Source organism: Vombatus ursinus, unplaced genomic scaffold, assembly GCF_900497805.2.
Source record: "Vombatus ursinus unplaced genomic scaffold, bare-nosed wombat genome assembly UNPS02014809.1, whole genome shotgun sequence".
Taxonomy (NCBI): domain Eukaryota; kingdom Metazoa; phylum Chordata; class Mammalia; order Diprotodontia; family Vombatidae; genus Vombatus; species Vombatus ursinus.
The window spans coordinates 14341926-14368396 of record NW_020954587.1 but is presented as its reverse complement, the minus strand read 5'-3'; the positions used below and the strand labels follow the sequence as shown (position 1 = coordinate 14368396).

Genomic DNA, 26471 nt, shown 5'->3' with positions numbered 1-26471 from the left:
CTTCCCGCGCCAGGATTGGTCGCACGCCGCTTCGGTGCTCAGCTTTCCTTCTCTCCCAACCCATCCCCTTTCCCACCGAGCCTCCGGCAGCCGGGGAGTTGGGAAAGAGGAAGAAGAGGAGGAGGTGGAAAAATTGCTGGGGCCCCAGTCCGGGGCTTGAGCGGCAGAGGCTGACCGGAAGGGGTGGTGGAGGGAGAGGAGGAGGAGAGCAAGTTGGCCGGTAGGAAGGGAGCGCGCCTTCGGGAAGACTTCGGGTCGGTTTGTTGAATAGGAAAAGCTGCTCGGGGCTGCGAGGTTGGGGGGAGGGGAGGGAACACTGGCACTTGGAAGGAGGGGGCGCTCGCGCCGCCGCCCCACCCGCCGCTTCCCTCGGAGCCCGCGCCCCGCCCGCGGCCGTTTTCCCCGGTGCGCCCCCCCACTTCCGGCTTATGCTGGCGGGGAGGTGGGGCGGAAGCGCTTCCGCTTCCCCTTCCACTTCCTTTCTTCTCCCCCCTCCTCTGCGGGGGGGGGAGGTTTCTCTGTCTGACTCTGGGTTTTTTCGGCTCCCCTCTTTTCTCTTCTCCGGCGGATCCGCCCGGCCGGGCCCTCTGGTATCTGCGGGCTGCGCTGGGGCGCTCGGCACGGATCCCGCCGTGGGGGGGCTGCCCGTTATTGCCGGACCGCCCCCCCGCCCCCGCCTGCGGTCCGTGTTGCCTCCGCTTCTCGGGGCGTCGGCTGCAAACCAGGGCCTGGAAGGGCTTTTGTTTGCAGCCTCTGCGGGGGCACGTTTCTGGGTGGCGCCCCCGGGTCCCCTCGAAACCTGGGGTCGGGAGAAACCTCCTATGACGTCATTTGCCCTCCAAAGCGTCGGTCGCCCGAATTTGGTGCAGATGGCGGCACCGGGCCGTCCCTTCTACACCCTCGTAACCGTGACCACGAATTTTCTTTGTGGAACAGCCTGTAAAGACTCGACATTTCAAGTGTTCCCAAGGACGTAGAGAGAGGGATGCAAAAAAGGGGAGCCAAGAATGACCTTCTTTTAACACCCCTGGCAAAAGGTCTCTACAGCAGGCGTTTTACTCAGAAAAGGTTTCCGGAGTGAAGCCACTCAAAAGTAACTTTGCATTTCTCTTCTCTTTACTATATTACTTGCAAATCGGCCTTTATTCCTTCTCATATTGCTTCTGAGATTCGTTGTGATGGACTCCTTTCGTGTTACTCGTGTAGGAAAATTGCTAGTATGTTAATATTCACGAGGACCTCTGATGCTTTTTGAGTTTGTTCGTAACGGAGAATGGAGACTGAAAATCAAAATTATGTTTTGAGAGTACCGCCCTTTGTTCTCAAATAGTAGGAGCTTAGATGTTTATCTAGTTAACTACCTAATATAGAATTATTTTTAGGTGTGAAGGGTACTGTTCTAAATTGAGCTGCAGAAGTTGATTGCTTCTGTAGGGGTTTACAGAATTGCAGGAAAAATCATCTGGTTTTGAACTGATCGGAGCACTTTGAAATTAGGTGTTTATGAGTGCCACATTGAATTTTTTTTTTTTACTGCCTTTGAGTGGCCATCCTGGCACCTATTTAAAGCATGAACACTTGATTTTTAAATGCTTGGTTTAAACCAAGCAGACAGATTGGCTTATTAATTAATAATATGACTCAACAAATCTAAATATCAACACCTAAATATCAGTGTCTATGCGAGAACTAATATTTAACAGTAAAATATGTCATTTTGTTACAAGCTGATCCCTCTTTTAAAGGAATTTTTATTTCTCATTTATCCTGTATATGGAGCATCCCAAAAGTCTATGGGCGTTTTAGAACTATTAAAGCTTCAAACTGCACAAAGACTTTTGAGAGATCCTGCATGTCTTGTTTGTACATAATTTACATTCCTCTCCCTCCCCTCTTTAGATTGTGAACCTCTTAAGGGCCAGGACAGTTTTTGCCTTGCTTCATATCCTCAGTGTTTAGCCATGCACATAGTAGGTGCTAATAAATGCTAGCTATGGATAGTAATTGCTAGTTTATTTTAATTCCAGAGTTTCTTTGAACATGCCTTAGGTTTAGTTTGAGTATGAAGTTATATATATAGTATTTGGCAGGGCGATGAATCAAGTGGGTTGTCAGTGAGGGGAGAGTAAGAACAGAGTAAGTTTATTGTCTCAGTTTCCTATAATAATGCTCTGGAAAGGTCTCACAAATTACTGTGATCTTGGACAAGGTACTCTCTGGGCCTCACTTCCTCATCCTTAAAGTGAAGGGGTTGAAAAAAAATTAAATAAAAAAGAATATTAAAAAATATATAAAAAATAAAGTGAAGAACCCGGGTTGGAGGGCCTCTAAGGCCCTTTCAAGCCCCAACTCTATGATTATGTAATCTTATTAAAGTAACATCTTTATAAATGCTCCAGAAAGCAGTGACGTTTCCTTTTTTTATTCAAGGTAATTTCATATATGTGGCATCCTTATGTATGTACATGTACATATATTTATACCTACACATGTATATATACATGCGTGTATAGGATCTTGGTTAGTAATAATGAAAGTTAATACTCTTTGCTTTGCCCCAAAGCAAAAGCTTACTGTTTCCCTTGATAAATAACACTCCTGAATTCTCAGAGTAGTCTGTTTATAGGCCACGTACTTCCTTTTATTGGCTAGTGATAGTCATCCACCCAGCTCCTTTAACCAAGTGGACTAAAGCTGTGCTGCTGTTCCCTTGAAAGAGGTTAGGAAGCTTAGACCTATCTCTAGCCCAGCTTAGTGGAGGGAAGAAACTTTTAGGCAATAAACCAATAGTCTGCAGTCAGATAATTGAGAACTGATTATATTCCTAAAGTGACTTAAATGAAAGATTACTGGAGCCTTGTTACTGTGCCTTTCCTGATTCTCCCTTATAACTGAGTTTATTTTGTATATTCTTATGTATATATACGTATTATATACTTAAGTTATTTTGTATATACCTCTGTCTTTCCCTTTTCCTTGAAGGTAGGTACTTTTTTCATTTTTGTCTTTATCCCTAGGGCTTATCTCAGTTCCTGGTGCACAGTGGGCTTAATAAATGCTTGTTAATTGATAAACTACTACTTTAATTTTGTGAGACAGTTAAGATAATATTTCTAGTACTAATTTTCTTTGAATGAGTTCCAGAACAGAAGTCTTTTAACAGGTTGTGTTGTAGTGTCTTCAGTTTATGTTTTACTGAATCTGTGATCTCTTCCATGTTACATCATTTCATTCTTTCCATCAGTGCAGATCATAAACCATCCTTACCCTCTCATGCAGTGAAATTCTTGTTCATGTTCTAAAAATCCTTCAGAGAAGATCCTCTCACTGGGGCTGGAGTTACTCCTTGTTACATTTTGTGGGCTTTTGTTCAGTTCTTCAGGCTGTCTATCCCTAGCTCTTGTCCTACACCACTGGCTCACCTGTTTTTCCTGGCATACATTTCCTTGATATTAAGTAGGCAGGTAGGGCAGTGGATCGAACTTTGGATTTGGAATCAGGAAAGAAGGAATTGGAATCCTACTGTAATCGAAAGGATTACTTCGCAGTTTTTCATTTTAGGTTTGGATCTCAAGATGTAATGACACGTCCTCAGTATAAACTTAACAATCACATTTATTTTACAATGATTAATTATGATTAAAACAACACAAGCATACAAAGATAAGAATAACATTCAGTGCAATAAGGAATAATCAAAATAAAAGGAAGAATAAGAAAAGAAAGGATACACACTCACTGACCAGGCGAGCTCAAATACCTACGAGACTGGAGACGATCAAGAGGTTTGATCAGGAAGCCAAAAGAGCAACGTCCTGCTCTTAAACTACAAGGGCCGTGCACGAGGTCCGCCCTTGAACAGCAACAACAGTTATCATAGATACGTACACTGACATTTCTTTCTTGGTGTTTGGGCACCTATAAACCTATAAAGTTTGGGCAGTAGGTGGTTTTTAATCTATCCCTAGGTCATAGTCCTCCAGATACTCTTTTTTTGTGAAGTATTGTGCTGATGAACTTTAGGGACATTATTGGCCTTCTTACAAGATCCATTACTCAGAATTATGGATTTAGAGTTAAAGGGAGCTTAGAGTTTATCTAGTTCAACTCTCTCATTTTTTGAGATGGAGAAACTGAGGCCCAGAGAGGTGAAGTGACTTGCCCGAGGCCATACAGGTAGTAAACAACAAAGCCAAGATTTGATTCTTTTGAACTGATTCTAAAGTTCTTCTCTCTTTCTGCTGTACAATACTACTGTGTTGCCCGCAACTAAGAGTCACATCTGATGGGAGAGCGTGAACTGAAGAAACATGGGCCAGGCAGGTCAGCCGGGTCGGCCAAGACTGAACTGTTTATTCATCTGAGGGTCACAGCATATATAGGAAGAAGTTTGGAGCTACAAAGGATCTCTTGTGTGGGAGAACTCTGCATATTCTGTAACTGTTACTGATAACTTTCAAGCTTCAGAGCTCGGTAAAAAAATGCTTTCAGGACATACATCAAAGGAGCATAGATAGAAGTATCAAGAAAAAAGGATTACATCATTTTAAACAAATGGTTACAAGATAGAGATTAACAGTCAATTAACAGGCCTTGACAATCGTTCTCAGGGCTGGCTCAAAGTATGTGACTAGTCCACCCTAGTTTGCCACATGTTATCCCTCATGCCAGACTTTTATTGTGTCCCCGTCGGGCAGTTCCAGGAGCCCCTTAATGAATAGGAGAGTGGTGAGCCAACATTCTGATTAAGTGAGCCCTGGAAGGTAAGAACAGGCAGGAGTTAAATTCCAACCTGAGTTCTTTAACCCTTTTCTGGACTGATCAGAGCTGGCCCTCTACACTACTGTATGTAAGAAGTTTAGCATTATGTTAAGTACATTTTAAAATCTTTAACAGTGTGGTTTCTAGCTCATGATTTTACATTTAAGTTAGATATTTTAAGCTTTGTGCTTCTTGCTTAAACTTTGTTTTAGTTACTTAATGTGATTAAATCTGTAGGCAAGTAGTTGGGAGATATTAATTTGAAAAATGCTTTTGTTTGAAACATTTAAAAGATCTCTTAAATTTGATTAATTTGTGTTCAAACTTTTAAAGTATATAATTTGTGTTAGGCTTTTAAAATGGAAAATATTCACACAGTGTCATTAGAAGTTAGAATTTATGTATAACTTGAGAAATAAAACAGCTTTCTAGAATATCCTCTGGCAACATTTGAATAACAAAATTAACTATATGCTTTTATGCTAGGCTTTATTTTTCTATAAAATTTTAATGTGTATATTCTTTCCTAAATGGCAAATATTGGGACAGTGACTTTCCATCCTTTCCACAAATAGTTCTCAACTGTGGTTAATGAAGAAAACTTGGTGACTGAGGTCCATTTTCTCAATGGTCATTTACTTTGTTCTTGTCTGAACTGGGGTCATTCTTCCTTTGCATTGACTTTGTAGATCTGAGTCAGTACTGGAAAGATGTTTGGTTTTTTTTGTTTTTTGTTTTTTTTAGTATTCCATTAATGTGATTTTTGCAATAGATTTTTTTCCTTAATGATACTGCTTTATAATTTATGACAAGAATATAATTCAGTGTCAGGAAGAAAAAATGAGAAGTTTTTTGCTAATGTACAGTGGGACAATTGTATAGGGGACATGGTTTTATTTTACATAAATTGGTATCTCATGACCAAATAGTTCACTTTGTTGTATATGTTATGACCTACTTCATAAAAAGTTTTTTATTCCTCTTGTAAAATTGAATTTAAATTTATAAAAGATAAATTCCTGAAAAGCTGTAACTGTGTGGAATTTTTGTCTCAAATCGCCCTAAATAGATGAAGGGAATTCACCTAGGGAACCTAAGATAATTTGTTTTAAGATGAAAAATCCTTAATTTATGAAGTTTTAATCTTATCAGTCTAGTATTCTGCTTTTTTCCCTTCTTTAGTATCAGAGAATTTTTGAGATTAAAGGGATTGTATGTAGCAGTTTAATGAAATTCCCATTTTTACAGTGAAGAACCAGACCCAGGAAGGCTGAGACCTTGACTCTTCCAAGGTCATTTAGAAAGTTAGTGATACAGCTAGGACCAGAATTCTGTTTTCTTGATTCTCAGCCCCAGAGCTTTCTCCTGTACAATGCCAATGTAAATATCATATCTTTGTTTGCATTTTAAAGCTGGGAACCAGCATTTGTTAAGGGCTTACTATGTGGATGGCACTGGACTAAATACTAGAGATCCATAGGAAGGCAAAAACAATCCTTACCCTCAAGTGTCACAATCTAATGGGGAACAGAACATGAAAATAAGTAGGTACTAATTATATACCTTATAGTATGTGTATATCTTGTGCGCATATGTAGGTATTACACATAGGTGTATAAATAGATGTGTATATATATGTAAACATAGGTGTATGGTATACATGGGTACATCTACGTATAATGTGTGGATACCTATATCTATACACACACCTGTATGTTTATGTACATAAACAAGATACTTTACATATATGTGTGTATATATATACTTAGTAAATGGATGATTTTATATATCCATAATAAAATACATTTATATAAGATACATACTTAGTAGATGGATGGTATTCTGAAGGGAAGATAGTAGCAAGTGGTTGGAGATAGTAGCAAGTGGGTGGGTGGATGGAGGCTGGGAAAGACCTTCAAAAGATGTGGTTTGTCATACCAGTTTTAATTTAAGCACAGCTAAAAATCACCAAAAAGAAGAAAAATAGATGAATTCATAAGAAAACAATCACCAGAACTTAATATAAGCATAAAGAGCAGTTAACACAAATTATTCTCAAATACAGTATAAAGAGAGAAAGTGTTCTACCAAATTCCTATTATAAATTTTTTAAAAAAGATAATAGATTTTTTGTTGTTATATTTTGTTTTTACATTATTTATATTTCCCCTTTAGTCCCTCCCTGTCTCAGAGAGCTATGCCTTATAAGAAAGAAGGAAGAGGAAGAGAAAGAAATTCAATAAAACCAACACATCAAAAAAATCTGATATTATATGCAGTGTTCACCCCCCCACACACACACACTTCTGTAAAGGAGCCAGTACACAATATCTTCTCACATCTCTTAGAGGCAAAGAAGCTTGGTCTTTAATTTTTCAATATTCCCGTTTCAGTTGTTTGTGGCTGTTCTTTCCATTTGTATTTGTATAATCAATGTGTACATTGTTTCCCTGGCCCCAGTTACTTCACTTTGCGTCAATACATACTAGTTCTTAGATGTTTCTCTATATTCATTATGTTTGTCAGTATATGTAACACAGTATTGTTCTATTATATTCATGTACCGAAGTTTGCTCAGCCTTTCCTCCCATCAAGGAGCATCTATTTTGTTTACAATTCAAAAAGAATGTCATATAAATATCTTGGTGTATTCAGAAGTTCCCAAACTTATTTGGCCTAAAAAACACATTCTTTAAAAATGATGCATTTTAAATATAATAATTTATTGTAAATGTGTTTTTTTCCCTCCATTGACATTTTGATGATGCAATATTGCATCGTATAACTTCATTTATTGTAAACAAATTGTTACATGGACATATTCCTGCCCATGCATGCTGGATTTCTTGACAGTGTGTGACATGCTGGCCTGCCAATACTTGCTTGTTAACCTGTCTTTGGACTTGACCACTAATTGGTTAAAACTTATATTTTGTGTATTTATGGAAAATAATGTAATCACTGTAACTTTAACTCTATTATACAACAGATGAAACACATGTGAACGTTTTTCCTCAAAATTTTCTCCTCTTCTTTCCTTATGCTTCCACTACCTCCTTATTTTTATTCAACAGTCCCCAGTTGCACCTGAAGCTACTATCATCCCCCCCTCCAAATTGTTCCAGCTGTAGCCCACTTTGGGAACCTATGGATGAAACCTTTCTTTCTGTCATTGAGTTCTCCTTGAGAGTATATGCCTGTTTGTGGGATCTCTGGGTCAAAGGATATGAATGTTTCTCACTTTTTTGTTTTTAACATAATTGCAAATTGCTTTCCAGAATGGTTATACCAATTCACAGCTTCATCAAAAATACATAGTGTACCTGGCTATGTCACATTCCCTTCTGTCTTTCAATTCTGTTCTCTTAATTTATGTACTCTCCCATTCTGTAATTTTGTCCCACAAAATAAATTGATTCACCTGTAGGAGGTTGTATGTGGAATTTAGACCATAGTGTTTCAGGCCTCCTCTTTGATCTCACTTCTCCTGTTTCTTTAAATTTTGTTTTCTGCTTTATCTTGTACATTTTACTTAAAAAAGAAACCAATTTAATGATCTCCTTTTTAAACTACATAGACTTTGATTTTTTGGGGGGGGGGGGTTTGAGGCAATCAGGGTTAGTGACTTCTCCAGGGTTACACTGCTAGTAAGTGTCAACTCAGAGGCCTGAGTTGAAAACTGATTTTTTTTTAAAAATTCTATTTATTTATTTATTTATTTATTTTTAGGCAGTTGGGGTTAAGTGACTTGCCCAGAGTCACACAGCTAGTGAGTGTTAATGTGTCTGAGACTAGATTTGAACTCAGGGCCTCCTGACTGTAGGGCCAGTGCTCTATCCACTGCACCACCTAGCTGCCCCTCTAAAGAGTATTTTTTGAAAAATCAAAGTCTCATCTAGATGCCAGTTTCCTTTCCTTCTCACCTGATGGAACTCCATACACATAATACCTTTTCCCTAGTTCCCTCTGTTGCTCCATTCTCTGTTTGAGCATTGTTGGCAGTGGAATTTATTGCTATGCTGCTGTCCCAAGCAGTGCAAGCTCCCTGGAGTGAAGTTGGAGGTGGGGGGAGGGGGAGTCAGTTTTATGACTTTTTCTCTTAAAGACAGTAAAAATAGTTCTAATAATCATTTAACATGTGTGACATCTCTTATGTTGTGGTCTCTTATTTAACTCAAATTATTGTTTAATAATAGAAACAAGTTCCAGCCTCAGACAATTGATACTTACTAGCTGTGTGACCTTGGGCAAGTCACTTAACCCCGATTGCCTAAGCAAAAAAAACAAAACAAAACAAAAATAATAGAAACACGATATAAGAACTAAAACCACAAAGTGTTCTTTTATGAAAGACTGGGAAAATTTTTTACAACAAGGTTCTCTGATAGAGGCCTCATTTCTCAAGTATATAGAGAACTGAGTCAAATTTATAAGAATACAAATCATTCCCCAATTGATAAATGACCAAAGGATATGAACAGGAAGTTTTCAGAAGAAGAAACCAAAGCTTAAAGTCATATGAAAAAATGCTCTAAATTGCTATTGATCAGAGAAATTCAAATTAAAACAACTCTGAGGTACTGTCTCACAGCTATCAGATTGGGTAACGGGACAGAAAAGGAAAATATCAAATGTTGGAGGGGATGTGGGAAAAATGGGACACCAATACATTGTTGATGGAATTGTGAACTGATCCAACCATTCTGAAGCGAAATTTGGAACTACACCTGAAAGGCTGTAAAATTGCTCATGATCCATTATGATCTTTGATCCAACAACATCACTAGTAGGTCTGTATGCCAAAGAGATCATAAAAAATGGAAAAGGATCATTTTGTACAAAATTTTTAACAGCTTTTTTTTTTGTGATGGCAAGGAATTGGAAATTGATGTGATACCTGTCAATTGGGGAATGGCAGAACAAGTTGTGGTATATGATTGTGATAGAATACTGTTGTGCCAAAAGAAATGATGAGCAGGTTGGTTTCAGAAAAACCTGGAAAGGCTTACATGAACTGATGCAAAATGAAGTAAGCAGAACCAGGAAAACATTGTATGTAGAAACAGCAATTAGTGTGTGATGATCAGTTGTGAATGACTTAGCTATTCTCAGCATTACAATGATCTAAGACAATTCTGAAGGACTTAAGATGAAAAATGCTATCTACCTCCAGAGAAAGAATGCAGATCAAAGCATACTTTTTTACTTTATTTTTCTTGTGATTTTGTGTGTGTGTGCGTGTATGTGTTTTCTTTTGCAACATGACTTGGAAATATCTAATCTATATCTCATTGCTTGCCTCTCAGGAGAGGGAGGGTGAGAATTTGGGAAGAGTTTTAAAAAATGAAAGTTAAAAATTGTTTTTACATATAATTTGAAAATACATTTTAAAGAGTATTCTTTTACATTCTTTGTGGGATTAATTTCTTTCCTTCTTTGTTTCTAAGATTTGGCATCTAATGAAAAATCCATGCAAAAGAAATAGAAATGGCAGGCTTCCTAGATAATTTTCGGTGGCCAGAATGTGAGTGCATTGATTGGAGTGAGAGAAGAAACACAGTTGCATCTGTGGTAGCAGGTGTACTGGTAAGTCATCAGGAAAAAAAGAAGTTGGTTAATATGGTATAATTTCTGATTTTCTTTTTATATTGCAAAATCAGTTTTATTTTATAGTATGCTTTTGGATTATGAATGCCATTATAATTTTTAAAGAATTTTTTTCTGTAATCATATACCTCTACTAAAGGCCTATTCCAGTGTTTTTTACTTTGTAGGTGACCCTGGGTACTCAAATGGAACCTGGAAAGGCTTTGAGATTAAACCAGTATTTAGAGGCTTATCACATGAGGAATGGCCAAAGGTTGACAAATTCTTTTTGGCCACAGCAATTTATGAAAACTGTGGAGTTGTTGCAATTTGTTTTGGTTTTAGGAACATCCATATAAGTGAAACTATAGATCTTTTCAGGTATTAAGGAAGCCAACAGTATTTCTCAGTATAGTTAGCAGGATATCTTTAGCTTTCCAGATAATAGAAATCTTAACAGTTAAAGGGAGTCTCCATGTCATCAAATCCAGCTGCCCAGATCATGAATCTCATCTAAATATGCCTCATCTTTAACATTTCCAGAGATGGGCCGCTAACTCTTCTCCCAAAGTAGTCCATTTTGTTTTGTGCCGCTCTTCTTTTTAGGACGTTTTTCCAGATTTGTCTTACTGTAACTTGTACTCTGGGCTCACGTCTGTCCTTCTAGCCAAGCAGAAGACTAATCTTTCCATATTTTAACCTTCAAATTCTTGAAGAATCTTTTCCCTTCCTCTCTTCTTTTTTCCTGCTAAATAGGTGTAGTCAGTTAATACTTATCAATTGTTTACGAAGCGGTGGGCACTGTTCTAATCATTGGGGATACAAAGAAAGACAAAACCAGTTCTTCAACTGAGATTTTTAAAGATTTTCTGTTCTAAAGAGAGCGACCACATGCAAACAGTTATACAAATAAGATATATGCAGGATAAATTGGAGTTAATCTTAAAGGAAAGGCACCAGCATTAAGGGAGTTGGGCAAGTCTTGAATAAGGAAAGTGGGCGTTTAGCTGAGATTTGAAGAAAGTCAGGGAAGCCAGGAGTTTGAGATAAGGAGGAAGAGCATTTCTGGCAAGTGAGGAAAAACAAAAAGGTCAGTGTCACTGCATCATAAAGTACATGTAGGGAAGTAAAGTTTAAGAAGACTGGAAGGTAGAAAAGAAGGGGTCAAGTTATAAAGGGTTTTAGGATTTTATATTTGATACTGGAGATAATGGGGGCCACTGAAGTTTATTGAATGGAGGGTGGTAGTTGTTGACCATGTCAGTTGTGGGACCTGAGCTTTGGAAGATCACTTGGATAGCTAAGCTAAGAGGAAGGTGAACTGGAGTGGAGAGATACTTGAAACAGGGAGACCAACCAGAAGGCTAAGGCAGTAGTCTAGGCATTAGGTGATGAGGGCCTGTACCAGCATGGTGGCAATGTCAGAAGAGAGAAGATGGAAAAATTGAGACACTGTGAAGTTATAATCAACAGAATTTGGCAATAAATTGGATATAGGGGTGAGAAGAGAGTTTGGAGTTGAGGATGACCCTAGGTTGTGAGTCTGGGTGACTGGGAGGATGATAGTGCCCTCAGCATTGCTCTCAGTAGAGGTTGGGAGGGGGGAGAAAAACTTTTTTTTTTTTTCCTCGAGAAAAGATAATGAGTTTAGTTTTGGACAGGTTGAGTTTAAGATGTCTGTGGGACATCCAGTATGAGATTTCCAGTAGGTTTTTGGAACCAGTCTTCATGTGGCATGATTTTGAATCCCTTCACCATTTTGGTTATTTTCCTCTTACTTATTATAGGTTGTCACTCAATTTAAATTAATATAGCTCAAGATCACATTAATACCAAACCATACTGGTGACAAATATAACATTTTATGTTATTAGATGCCTTTTTCACATAGTATGTTTTCTGTTCACATTCCCTTCATTTTGTATAAAGTTTGAGCAGTTAAATTTTTTTAACCTAAGTGTAAGACTTTACTTTTATTCCTATTAAATTTATTATTCCAGCCTTTGAAAATCTTTTTTTGATGCTTATTCTTTCATTTAACATTAGTTTTTTTATCTCAGCTTTGTATTGTATGTAAATTTCCCAAATGTGCTATCCATTTTAATCATCCAAATGATTGACAAATGTACGGAATAGAATAGGGTCAGTGTCAAGTCCTGAAATAATTACACTTTGAGAACCCACCTGTATGTTCATATTCATTCATTCATTATTGAGTATTGTTTGGGTCTAGTTCTCCAGCTACTTCCAAATTCACCTAAATTGTTGTGTGCTCAAATGATTTACTGAAATTTAGGTTAACTATGTCTTTGATATTCCCTTGACTTATCAATCAGGAGAATACAGCATTACATCAGTAGTTTCTTGATATACCTCTACCCCTCAGGAGCCTTCTCTGCTAACCAAGGGAGGGGGGGAACATTTGCAACCAGTCTGATGGCTATATGTGACATTTTCTGCTCACAGTTCCCAACCTTCCAGTTAAAGGAGACAGGTTCATTAACTCATTTCTTCTCTGGGGCCAAGATTTGCATAACTTTGTTCTTGTTACAGGCTTTTAATGATCACTTTCCTCCCCCACCCTTTTTTTAAGGCAGTTGGGGTTAAGTGACTTGCCTAGGGTCACACAGCTAGTAAGTGTCAAGTGTTTGGTCTGAGGCTGGATTTGAACTCAGGTCTTCCTGACTTCAGGGCTGATGCTCTATCCACTGCACCACCTAGCTGCCCCAATCACTTTCCTTCCAAGTACTCACAAACTGCTCCCTCATTTTAGTGCTAATAATTTATTTCAGAATGTTACTAGTTAACTGACATCAAGATCACCTTCCTATGGTTTGAAATATCTACCTTCTTTCTCTTTTTTTTAGGACACGTTTCTCTGTCAGGTTCTAGTGTACCTCTTCCAATTGCTACAGTTGAAATCTTTAAGGATAGCAACTCAATGAGTTCTCTCTTACTTTGTCCTTATTTACCTTAGGTATTTGTTTCCTTCTAATCATTTTTGTTCTTTTCTTTCCTGATGAAAAGTTAATTTTGCTGAGTAAGGAAAACAGTGGAAAAATTAAGTAATTGTGGTTTTTTCTGCCTTTGATTATCATCCTCCTATCCATTCCAAACAAGTTCTGTACATTGCTTGATATTCCTCAACGTCCCTTTCATATTGAGATTTAGTTTTCTTGATGCTTACAGTGATTCTTACATAAATGTGCTATGTTTGTAGTTTTTTTCAACAACTTATGCCCTTTTCAGCTTTTCCTATGTCTCAAATCACTGCAGTGGTGAACTCTATTTGTTCTCTTTAGATAAATACATCTTCCTCATCAAAATAAATTATTGAAGCATCATTAGAATACATCAGTAGAATGTAAACTCCTTGAGGGCAGACTCTGCCTCACTTTTGTATTTGTATCTCCAGTATTTATCATAGTACTGATACATAGTAGGTTTAAATTAGGGTTTTATCCATGAGAGCCTCATTCTTACTTTTTTAGGGGGAATGTCTATATCTTGTTTTCAGGTCTTTTGATTGTTAGAGATTGCATGTTTTATATTATATCACAGGTGTTGAGAACTATAATCCTACAGCAGAAATTATCAATGTTATGTGGTTTTAGAAATTATTATGGCACTTAGAACAAGATGGAAACAAACTTAATTCAGAAAACCTTATAAAATCCATAAGAATTAAAAATTCTTTTGAATCCTTGTTTAAGTAGTTATGGTATAATTAAATTCTGACCATACCAAGTGTTAAAAACAAGTGGTTGCTGCTAAAAGGACTATTTTCAAGATCATTTGGTCACATAATATTCGTAGTTGATTATTTTTTTAATAAAGTTTCTTTTGATGGAAAAAGTTTTAAAGTAGGCTAGTGGTGGTTTGTTAAAAGAAATTCTAAATATTTTGTATTTATTGGGCTTAATTCTAGTCCTGGGAATACTAGAAATAGTCTCAGGGTTTAATAGCTAAACGTTATGTTTGCTGTTTTTTAAAGTTTTTTACAGGTTGGTGGATAATGATTGATGCAGCAGTGGTATATCCTAAACCAGAGCAAATGAACCATGCATTTCATACATGTGGAGTATTTTCCACATTAGCTTTCTTCATGTAAGTATGAAGGTAATTATAAAAGTTGAAACTATATTTTTCTTAGAATAGGTAATATAATGACTTGCTTTTTAATGTTGGAAAATGAGAAACACTCAGACTATGAAGTTTTCCAAAAAGAAGTAATAACCAAAGAAATAAAAAGGAATTTTTGTTAGTATTTAGCGTTAAATCCTGACCTTTGTTCTAACTTAAGTAGGAAGAAAGGTTATCCTTCAAGCTGAAATAGTGGGCCTGTTTTTTTTTTTCGTGGTTTTTTTGGGGGGGGCTGTTATTTATACATGTTTCCAAATTCTAAAACATTTTTTCATGTAAAATTACTATCTGAATTTCTTCCTGAAGTCCAGAAGTTATTCAAAAAAATTTTTGAGACAGTGATACAGCAAAGTTGAGTCCTGATTCATGACATCAACAAGCAGTAGGTAAAAGTATGTGTATTCTGAATGCCCTTTAGGAAAGACAAAGGAATGTTTCTAGCCACAGAATACTTGTGGTTTCAAGAATGTTTGTTCACTTGCCTACTTATTTTGTTGTTAAGCAGCAGGTTAGTTATTCAAAGAAAATGGATAATTTGAAGATAATTTATTTTTAAAAACAGAAACCTTTGGATCATATGGTTGTTTTTTTTGTTTTTTTTTTTTGTGTGTTTGTGTATTCTAGGATAAATGCTGTGTCAAATGCACAAGTGAGAGGTGATAGCTATGAAAGTGGCTGTTTAGGAAGAACAGGTAGGTAAAATCATTTTTGGGTAGCTCTTGGGTATACTATAAATTAATAAAAACTGGTGAAGTATGCCTTAAACTCCAAAAGCTCAGTCCTTTATGCAGAACTAATAAATGGGATCCCAAAATACATCTTTTTACAGTCTTGCTTTAGCTTGAATACTCTGGAAAGATGAAATTTTTTTGAGAAATTTGTTTTTGTGATAATGCATTGTCTTGTGTATATAATAACACTAATTAGTAGGACTCAGGCTTTGATTTGTTTTTCTAGAAGTGAAGGCGGATTTTTGTGTTTATCTTCTTATTTTGCCTCTTGTGACCATCATGAGTAGGTTGTTTAGCTGGCTTGGCAACTAGCATATTCGAAGATTGAGCCTATGACTTTTTTTAATCAACTAAGTGAATTATCCGAAGGCTTTGATAATATATATATAGAGAGGGAGCAAGGAATGGCACATTCAACTCATATTTTTCTTGTCTTTGTGCTAATGATGTACGTATTTTTTAATCTGTGTTTTTTGATTGTACATAACTACCCTACCTACATGCCATGTCCCAGCTAGACCAGCTTTCTTGATATTCTTCACAAATGGCATTTTATCTCTAGTCTCAGTAACTTTACACTGATATCTCCTGTGCGTGGAGTGGGCTCTTTTCTCACTTAACGTCTTTTTAGAACCCCTCATTTTCTTCAAAACTCAGCTCAAGTGCCACCTTCTACATGAAGCCTTTCCTTCCAGATGCTAATTCTCTCTCACCTGCCAGCTACTTTTTATATATGTGCGTACACACACATACACACTTGCACTTTAATCTCCTCTGTTAGAATATAAGGCTCTTGAAGACAAGGACTATTTCATTTTTGTCTCTGTAGTATCTATGTGGTACTGAGCACAGTGCCTGCCAAATAATAGGTGCTTGATAAGTACTTGATTGATTGTTTGGGGAAACATCTAAATTTTAACTCAGTAATATTTTTTAATCCACATTAAACTTTTTTTATAATAAACTTCCCTAGGGATCTGATGATTTCATCATAGTGGAATTTCACTGTAATGAACAATAATCACATTCCCAGTTTTTGAAAGGGCTGTGGATTAAATTGAACAGATGTCCAGCCTCTCTATTGTCTTTGAATATCCTAGAACTACCATTGAATTAGTCTGATTTTTTTTTTTCATTTATGCTCTTGCATGAACGTTTTGTTGAGATTTTATTTTGACGAGACTTATTTTGGGGGATCTTCTAAAGCTCTACTGTGATGCCTCATCACAGTGTGGAAATAACCATAGGTTTCTGAAGCTGTGGAAGGATCTGCCAAGATATGAAGGCTTAGAATATGGGCTTGCTGATGGACCAAATAAATGCCGGTCATTTGTGATACAACTTGGCTGAACTGAGAGGCTTATCACTGGATTGGTCGGTCACAGGGTGAGGGACTTTTTGGCTGCAACCGCTCTTGAACAGAGGTGCTAAACTACAGAGCACTCAAGAGTTACATCATTTGAGAGAATATCATCATCAAAATTACAGTTCTTTAAAGTATTGTTGAAGTGTGTTGGCATTTATTTTTTATTTTTGTTCTTTCTGCTTTTCTGGTGAGGGTGTTTGGGTAATTTGGAGTAGGAAGGGAGGGATGAGATTTTGAAAATATGTTTCCATTTTCTTGAATTTTATTAAGCCTTGTTTCAGCTGCTTAATCAGTGCTGTGGTTTTTTTTTTTCCCTGGTAGGACAAAAGAGCTCGAAAAAGCTTAGCTTCTCTATTTAAATCTGAATTAAGGAAGACAAAGAGAGGTACTTTCTAATCTAACTTCTATGGGAATGATCAAGGAATCTGTGTGACATGGAGGCACAAGGGTAGGGGGGTCAGCAGGCCCTAAACTTTCAGCTGTTGTAATGTTCCTCCTTTGCTTAAACTACTGTCTAAGAATAAGAAAGGAGGAAGCTGCTGGAAAGTAATCAATGAGTGTGTTTCAGTGCCAGGAATTTTTCTTCGAAATCTGAAGACATCAGTTCACGTCACATCTTTGTCACGGCTATGCCCCTGGCAATTCACTTAATCACTGACGTGTAGTTTATTTGTTTATAAAGTAAGAAATAATACCTCTTTTACTAGTCTCCTTTACAGGGTTAATAATAGGTAGCACAATAGCTAAAATGAGCTGTACATAAATAATGTTGATGATGATAATGATACATTTGATTGGTACTTTCTTCCAGTGATAAAATAAAACCTCAGCTATAATAATAATTAACTTGTATGGTGCTTTAAAGTTTGCAAAGCTCCTTTCTTGCATTATCTCAATTGACCCGTACCACAATCCTGTGATGTTGTGATCTCCACCTTATAGTTGAAGAAGCTGGATTGTCTGAGGTGAGATTTGAACTTAAGTCTTCCTCACTGTCAGGGAGTAAGTTATTTGGGATAGTTGAGTTTTCTAGAAGCTGGAAGTTTGGTATTTGTAAGTAGCAAAACTGAAAGACCTTTTTGAAGAGAATCTTTTTGAAATGGACTAACTCTTGGTTTGTGAAATAGAGTGTATCAAACAGTGCTACCTTTTCTTCATGACTCAGGGTCATTAATGTCACTATAACTATTGTACTGGGTGGCAGTTTTCATGGCCTGGGGAAATATTTAGAGCTACTTTATGCCTACACTAAATGGACTCTATCCGCTATACTTTTTTTTTTCCAGCCAGAGACAAAGTTTATTAGAACATCAGTCATACTGGGCAGACTCTTAAGGAGTCTGAACATTAGTAAGCTATTGGCTAGATTATAAGAATCTAAGCATTGGCTAGATTATAAGACTCTAACATTTACTAGATTGTTAAGAATCTGAGCCATTTTGGGGGGGGGGGGGCTTTTTGGTGTGGCAGTCAGGGTTAAGTGACTTGCCCAGGGTCACACAGCCAGTAAGTGTTAAGTGTCTGAGGCAGGATTTGAACTCAGGTCCTTTTGACTCCAAGGCCAGAACTCTATCCACTGCACCACCTAGCTGCCCCATCTGCTGTACTTTTAAAAATCTTTCTGCTTTCTGTAATTTCTACCTCCTCCTTGGCTATAATCATGACTCCCTTAGAAGTAGCTTCTGATCCCCAATTTAATTTATTGCTTTTAATCTTTAATACCCTGGAAATCAGATAATGGCTTTGTAACAGCTGTTTGAGCTGGTAGAGAGTTTTTTGTATATTTTTACAGTTCTCAGCTGTGTACAATGGTAGGTGATGATGCTGAAAAGCAGAGTTTGGGATTGCTGAAGTGGTACCAGGTGTATGTTATTTCCGAGATCCTAGAAACAACATGAAAATAAACAAAATGACAAATCCTGTCATCTTTACAGGTGCTCGAGTTTGGCTTTTCATTGGTTTCATGTTGATGTTTGGTTCGCTTATTGCTTCAATGTGGATTCTTTTTGGTGCATATGTTACTCAAAGTAAGTTTATTCCTTCCTAGTTAGTTTTTCTTTTTTTTTTTTAAACAAATGTTAATGTAATCAACTTCAGTTTGGCTTAATTTGTTAACCACTTAATATAAAATTTGTTTTAAATTTAGTGTAAAGAGAAATATGTACTTAAGTTTAAAAACTTGTAATTTGATAATTTTCAGAAATCCAATTATTTTTACAAGTTCTAGTTCCTTTGAGGAAGGCACTAAATTTTGTCTCAGTTTCTCTGTCTGAAATAAGAAAATTGTGTGTAGAATGGTCTTTTCCAAAATTAAGATTTTTTTTTCAGTTACCAAGCTTCTATTTTTTTCCCTCCCACGTTCTTCACTGAAAAAGAAGAAAAATTTTTTTTTAATAAATAGGCATAGTCAGACAAAACAAATTTCTGTAGTAGTCAGGTCCAAAAATATGTCTCATTTTGCATATTAGGAGATTTTATTATAAACCTAAGAAACAGCAGCAAATATGAATATTTTAGTATACAAAGAACAGAATATAACATTGTATGTGAAACTCTAAATCCCCTTTAGACATAGATTTTTTTTTAAATGAACATTACATTTAACACAATACTCATAAAATTCTCTCTTTTTTTTTGGTCTACCTCTGGGTTTAATGAAGTACTGATATTAATAAAGTGAATTAGCTTATTGAATGAAAGTTAAATATAAAGAAGTTAATGCATGTTGGGTGAAATCCTGGTTATCATTGAGCTCATATGGACATTACTAATATAGTACTTATCCTTATGGAATGAATATAATTTTTGTTAGGGGGCATTTCCATGGTGTTGTGTAACATTTCACGGCAGAGGTTTTGGAAAATAATTTATTTATTAGTTGGTGTTCTTGACTTTAGTTTGCTGTGTTTAAAGCCTACAAAGAATTTAATTGGTTTCTTCATCCTGTGACAATCATGAAAATAGTTTCCAAATTACTTAATGGTATTGTGGATAGATTGCTGGACTTGGAGTTCAAATCCTATAGTAGCTATATACCTCAGTTTCTTCATTTGTAAAACATGGTGGGGTTGCCTTTTAAGTTCCCTTTTATTTGCCTTTTAAGTTCCCTTTTAGCTCTAAATTTATGAACCTTCATGATACTGCTTTATGAGATTAAAACTTAATCTGCCATTTCCACCATTCTTTTCTCTGCTTTCCCAATCAACAAACCAACAAATTGTTCCAGGTATTTAATGACATTGAACAGTGATACATAATAAATATATTTCACCTCTCTGGAACCCTCAGAGAATGAGCTCAGAACAGAGGAGATGATACTTCTTTTGTTCTCTGCCCTGGAATATTTTGTTCAATTCTGAGTGCTATATTGAGAAGAAGGACCAGTGAGGAATTAGAGTGGGTATGGAGGCAGGAAGGAAGGGAGAGATGGAGAAGACACTAAGTGCCTCTGATGCCTTAGCACTGTGCTAAATGTTTTACAAATATCTCATTTAATTCTCACAACAACCCTGGGAGGAAGTGCCATTTTAAACATGAGAAAACTGAGGCAGACAGTTAAATGATTTGCCCAGCATCAGAGAGCGAATATCTGAGGCTGGATCTGAACTTGTCTTCCTGACTCCAGGCTCAGTACTATATCCACTGTACTACCTACCTGTTGCTAAACTGAGCGAGACCAGGGTGGTGAGGAAACTGCAGCTCATGCAGTGTGAAATTGGCTGAGCAAAATAAAGAACCGAAGACGCAGAGGGAAATGTAGTAACTGTTTTCAAGTATCTAAAGGGCTCTCATGTGGAAAAAGGTTTAGATTTGTTCTCAGCTGCTGTGGTGGCACATAACTAACCCCTGTTCCTGGTGGGGTGGAGTGGAGCGGAGTAGATCTCTTAATCTCAAGATGTAGAGCTGCAGTAGGGCCAAAAGAGGGTGTTGGGTGGGGGTGCGTGTCTGTCTGTCTGTCTGTCCCAGGCTAAATGGGTCTAACCAGCCCAGATTAGAAATGCAGTAGATCAGAATTTCTGTGCTGGTTAGTGGAATCAAGCCTGTGAGTAGCTGTTGCAGTTCTAGCCTGGGTGAGATAAAGAGCCCCAGTCTCCAGAAATAAAAAATAAAAATATTTGTTCTCAGAACTAGGACCAGTAAGTGGAAATTGCAGAGAGTAAGACTAATATTGGACATTTTGATATAGTGGATTTCCCATTAGAAGAAGTCTTCAAAGAGGATCACCTCTGTCAGGAATATTGTACAAGGATTCCAGTTCAGGTAGATTTATTTGGCCTCTGCATTCTTTTCTTGTTCTGAGATTCTGGATAACTGTTGTGAGTCATTCTGGGTAACTGTTGTGAGTCATTCTGGGTAACTGTTTTTTCCATGTAAGCTAGATCTTTGTCCCTTTATGCACCAAACTTTTTACAATTTCAATACAATTTCAAAGTATTTCACTTTTAAAGTGTATTAACTTATTCCCTTCCTTGAAAAAAGAATTTACCAAACACAATTGAATCTATTCTTAATGACTCATTCCTCTTTATCAGTTGTCTGTTAATGATTTTGAGAGCCTGTTGAGGTGTGCAAAGTTGTTTTTACCCTGCACTAAATGGCCTCAAACTCATGCCCTTTTTGAGTTTTTATGTCTGTTTATAATTTTTCTGTTTCTGCGGTCCAACTTTATCTGTTGCTGCTGACAGAAGTATTCATTACTACTCACTGTAGTATTTTTTTCTCTGATCTTTTAAATTTGCTGCTTCTAATCTATTTTGGGCTAGGAAACCAGATAACTGTATTTGTTAAAATTAAGTCTAAAGTAAGAGTAAATAAACTGACGGACTTAGTGTTAAGTAGTCTTAGTGCATAGATTCGGGGCCATTCCTTAAGCAGAGAGGCCTGTTTTGCTCACTTCCTTGATCCTTAGTGTCTTCTGAGATACAGGAATAACTACAGGGTAGGTTAGGTGAAGATGTATTCCTTGTTCTACGCTATTTAATGACAACGTGTAGTAGTATTCCAGAAGTTTTGTAGAAAAACACAGTAACAAAATCGTTGACAATCTATTAAAAGTTTTCAGCCACTTTTGTTTTTGACAATATTCCACATTTCCATGCTGATCTTGGGTAACAAGAGGAGTATATGTGTGTGCCTCTTGCTTTTTTATAGCAAGCAGTTCTGATCCAACCAATACCATGACAGTTGTGCTGAATAAGCAGTAAATTAAAAAGCTTATCTATTTTTGCTTTAGGTCATCGGTTCCCAGTCTTCGAGGATGAGAAACTTCTCTTCTCCCCCTTTCTACATCAGTGTAGCCATTGTTTTCTGAAAATAATAACAGAATGAAAGTGTTTGATGTGCTTATGGATTAGTGAACCCCTTGCAATGAATGCTTGTCTGCCTCTAGGTGTCCTTAGCCCACATATGACATAAGCAGTATTCTAGGTGATATGTTCACTTCTGTTTTTGTCGTGGCTTATATAAATTAAGAATTACGGTTTTTCTTTTTTTTTTTTTTTTTTGAGGGGAAAAATCTATATTGTGTAAAGTAAATGCTTTAAAAATTCAGATAATTCAATGAAATTGTATCTTTGGTTCCTTTTATTTATCTTCTTTTATTTCTTGGTATGTTACATGTGTTCTATTTGTGGTTAGCACTGATACTCTTTCTTATTGAATATGTTGATGCCAATTTTTCATATATTTTTAATTCTTTCAGATACTAATGTTTATCCAGGACTAGCTGTATTTTTTCAAAATGCACTTATATTTTTTAGGTAAGTTAACCACTTTTCCATTCTATTTTTAAGTATATTATAAAAAGAATATAAAAAGTATTAAGTATAAGTTCATTGAGTTCAGTTAGAAATGGGCTATGATACAGTTATGAATTGTGTCTTTTCAATAAAAAAGACAGGGAAGTGCAACTTCTAATAGTGCACCAGGAAGAACACTGTGGTATAAACTTGTAATAACCGTTAACTAGTTGAGGCTTAGTTCTAGTTTAAATGTGGGTAAGAGACAATAATCACCTTTAGATGTTATCTGCTAAAAGGCCACAAGATGGAGACATTTCTCCATGAAATATTTTCTGGACTAGAAAGTTTGGCTTGATCTAGTTGAAAATAAGGAAAAAGACAAAATTTCCCTAGGTAATATTTGTCTTAGGAATCCAAAGGTAAGCACTCTCAGCAAGTTAACATTCCCTACCTTTCCAGCAGTCCCTTCAAGCTTTAGGAGTTCTTAAATTTTTTTGTGTCTTGAGAGGATCCCAAAGTGGGCGATACCAGAGGGCACTGGAATGATTGGGGGTGATGGTAGTAGCCTTGGTGCAATTGTGGGGCATTAAATAAAAATAAGGGGGCAGTGGAAGCATAAGGAAAGAAGAGAAGATAAGAAAATTGTGAAAAACCATTTGTACATGTGTCATCTGTTGTGTAACAGTTAAAGTAGTGATTACATTATTTTCCAAATAAACACACAAAATGCAGTTATAACCGATCAGTGGTCAAGTCCACTAACAGGTCTTAAGCAAGTGTTGGCAGGTGCATTGTTGGGAAGTTCAGCATGCATTGGCAAGAATATGTGTGTAATGACTTATTTACGGTTACATGATGCAATATTGCATCATGAAATTTTAATGCAGGAAAGACCCCATAAATTTACAATAAGTTATTAAATTTAAGATGCATCATTTTAAAAAAAATTATTTTTTTAAAATGATGCAAATTAAAAAAAAAAAAGTTAAAAGGTTAAAGATTTCCAGGGGGGCACTGAGTAATTTTTTTCTTTTTCTTTTTTTTTTCTTTTTTTTTTTTGGAAAATGGGGTGATAGGCCAAATAAGTTTGGGAACCTCTGTCTTAGACCCCTTCTCAGAGTCATGTTTTTAAATACATAAAATACATAGAATAACAAAGGAAACTAATTCTTTTGAAATACAGTGATCAAAATACGTTAAAAAAAAAAACCAACAAAGAAATTTATGGACTCCCAAGTCAAGAACTCCCTGATCTGGGAGGGCTGTGTTTAAAAAAAACCCAAAACTGGGGCAGCCAGGTGGTGCAGTGGATAGAGGACTGGCCCTGAAGTCAGGAGGACCTGAATTCAAATTTGACCTCAGACCAAACACACTTATTAGCTGTGTGACCCTGGGCAAGTCACTTAACCCCAATTGCCTAAAACAAAAACAAAACAAACAAACAAAAAAACCCAAAACTTCAATATCAGTAAATTAAAACTTATTTTTCAGAGAACTTTTGTTGACAGCCAGACTTTAACAATTTAACAGGATATGAAAGGTAAAGCTTTGTGACAAAGATCATAATTTAGATAAATAAGAACTTTGAAGGTAACTCCTGAAGTTCTTGAGTTAGATTTTTGGGCAGCACAAGGTCTTCCCAACCTGTGTGATCTTGTCGTTTAAAAAATGCCAGTGACTTGATAATTTCAGTTATTTTATGCCTGTTACATGAAGTTTTATTATAAGGATTATTTTTTATAGGTTGATGATCACACAGGTCTTGTGACCTATTTTTAAAAAACAATTACCCCTGGTGTTTTTATGTTACTACTTTGTGGTTCAAAGTCCCACTCAGATCTTTAATTTTTTTCCCTCTTATCAGCTTAAAATGTCCTTTGTCCCTTTCCCCTCTCATCAATTAGTTAATCAGTAGGCACTTAAGTACCTCCTGTTTAGTGGGCCAGTCTGATCAATAGAAATCCAAATGACAAAACTCCCTCTTCTCCAGAAGCTCTCTGCTGTTACCAGTTGAAACTTCAGTTATAATTTAGGACCGAGAATGTGCTTTTATAGTATTGTTTAGTACCTGGAAGTGGTAGCTGTAGTTGTAGAATTCTTGTTTAATATATTTTAGCTGAGAGTTGAATATGTATTTCAAGTAGCAGATATTGAAAGGTAAAATAAAGAGTTAATGATCTAATGAAACACTAGGGTAAGGCACTCAGATATAATTGGTAAAGTTATTGGTACCTAAATAATTTTAATGTGACAAAGTAGTTTAGAGGAAAGTGCTTAACTGTGAATTACAAAATAGTATATAAATGAATATTTAAATGCAAGTCATTTTTAATAACAAGAAAACCTAGGCTCCAATTTTTTGGATATGGTTGGATCTGAAAGAGAAATAATGACAGAAAAATTCTCTACTTCTCTTAGATAATTAGAATATTATAATATCTTTGTGCTTTAAGAATAACATTCAAAACAGTTCAGACATTTCTAGTTCAGGAAGCTGGGTTATGAAAGATAATGTCTTAGCTGATATGTAGCTATGCTACTTAATTTTAGCAGTTCCAAAATTGAACTTAAGTACATATGTTGTAATGTACAAGTAGTTTCAAGTTTTTCTCACCATGTATAACTATGTTTTTCATATTTTTATAGTACCCTCATCTACAAATTTGGACGAACAGAAGAGTTATGGGGATAAATCACTAATTGCATCAAAAATCATTTTGTTATATTCTATATGTATGAAATTTTCTCTTCCACTTTGATTTACATTTTGCTAGTGGATTGTACATTAAATGTTGTCAAATTGTTTTCCTTTTATGCCAGTAACTACTTTGATGTAGTTTCTACCCTTTATTTCATTTCATAGATTGTGAATATGTACATATATGGATGTATATATTATTATAGATGGTGGAAAATACTTGTTTTTTATTCTTGCACACTTAAGGCTTGATCTGTGCTCTCTGAGCAAGGTTGCATCATGTCACTTTAGAGCTTATTGACAATGCTTGTGTATGCTGTTTCTAACTACCGAAGATGTGCAAAAATAAATCAGTGAATATCTGAAATCAGCACTTACCCGTTAGTTCAGAAGGGCATTTCAATAAGTTGTATTTGTTTTGGCAGAGAAAATGAGCGTGTTTTGGTTTTTTCTTTTTAATGCTTGCATTAAAGTGGAACATAAATGTATATGAACATTTTTTAAATACCCAAAGGACTAATTTGGAAATAACTTTTGAAGAAAAAATGTTTCTGAATGGCAAGGCTCTGAAATGGGATAGTGTACAACTAATTAGCTTAGATTTAATGTGGTTAAAGTAAAATGACCACAAAACTTGGCAACATAATTCTTAGAAAATGCAAGTAAAATAGTCTGTGTATTGTGCTTTTCTTTTTACAATCTATAGATTATATGACAGCATTATAAGTTCATGTTAAAGCATATTGGCTTGAAAGAATCAAGATTTAAGAGCGCAGAGTAGTACAACAGATACTTTTACTGTAATGGAAGGTATAGGGAAAACATTAAAAAATAGTTTTACTTCCAAAAGGGTACTGCCACTATGTTGTTTAAGAAATAAGCATTCTATCCACTTATTTGCAAGACTGAAAGCCCCTATTCTAATGTATTCATTGAACTTTGGGTGAACTGTTGTAAAATACACTGAGAAAATTTTGCAGGCATGTATCATATTACAATCATAGCTCTAATTTATTGAGTTGCATTAGCCAAGTAAGCACAAATACACAGTGTAGTCTCAAGGGAATTGTTTGAATATTGTCACTATCTCATATTACACTCTGACTTGTTACACAGGTTTTGGTTGTGTTTTATTTTTCCCTGGTTTTACAGATTATTTTTCTTGTCTCTAAGACAGACTCTATAAAACAAATAGCATTAAAATGCAGCTTTAAAAATATGTTCTGAGAATTTCCTTTGCACAGAATATGACGCAAATTGTGGAAAGCTGTGCTATTGTGTACACTTAATCCTTTTTACTGCTTGTTTGTGTGCTTTTGTTTAAAAACCTTGGCAACCTTTTATTTTCTCAAACTTTTATTTTCTCAAAGCATCTTTGAAGTCCCTTTTTATGTCCCCTCAGTTGTAACTTATTTTAAATACAATAAATATTTCTTTTAAGGGTG

The 26471-nt window shown here is 36.1% G+C and overlaps 1 protein-coding gene across 4 annotated transcripts; it reads left to right on the top strand.

The window, feature by feature from the left end:
• On the top strand, positions 1–26471 carry TMEM50B (transmembrane protein 50B). 4 transcript variants are annotated; one of them, XM_027875498.1, is made up of 7 exons: positions 1–220; positions 10209–10347; positions 14342–14454; positions 15115–15182; positions 18522–18614; positions 22289–22346; positions 24975–26471. In XM_027875498.1, the coding sequence occupies exons 2-7, from the start codon at positions 10249–10251 to the stop codon at positions 25018–25020; spliced, it is 477 nt and encodes a 158-aa protein (XP_027731299.1). In that variant the 5' UTR covers positions 1–220; positions 10209–10248; the 3' UTR covers positions 25021–26471. The 4 variants fall into 4 exon arrangements, with proteins under 4 accessions (XP_027731299.1, XP_027731298.1, XP_027731301.1 ...); XM_027875497.1 differs by having other exon boundaries at positions 1–254; XM_027875499.1 differs by lacking the exon at positions 1–220 and adding an exon at positions 1003–1093.

Excerpts from the sequence above, each read along its gene's own strand:
- TMEM50B (XM_027875498.1), top strand. The coding sequence starts at position 10,249 with ATGGCAGGCTTCCTAGATAATTTTCGGTGGCCAGAATGTGAGTGCATT. Across the intron at positions 10,348-14,341 it reads CTGTGGTAGCAGGTGTACTG|TTTTTTACAGGTTGGTGGAT; the intron begins GTAAGTCATCAG and ends TGTTTTTTAAAG. Across the intron at positions 15,183-18,521 it reads TGGCTGTTTAGGAAGAACAG|GTGCTCGAGTTTGGCTTTTC; the intron begins GTAGGTAAAATC and ends TCATCTTTACAG.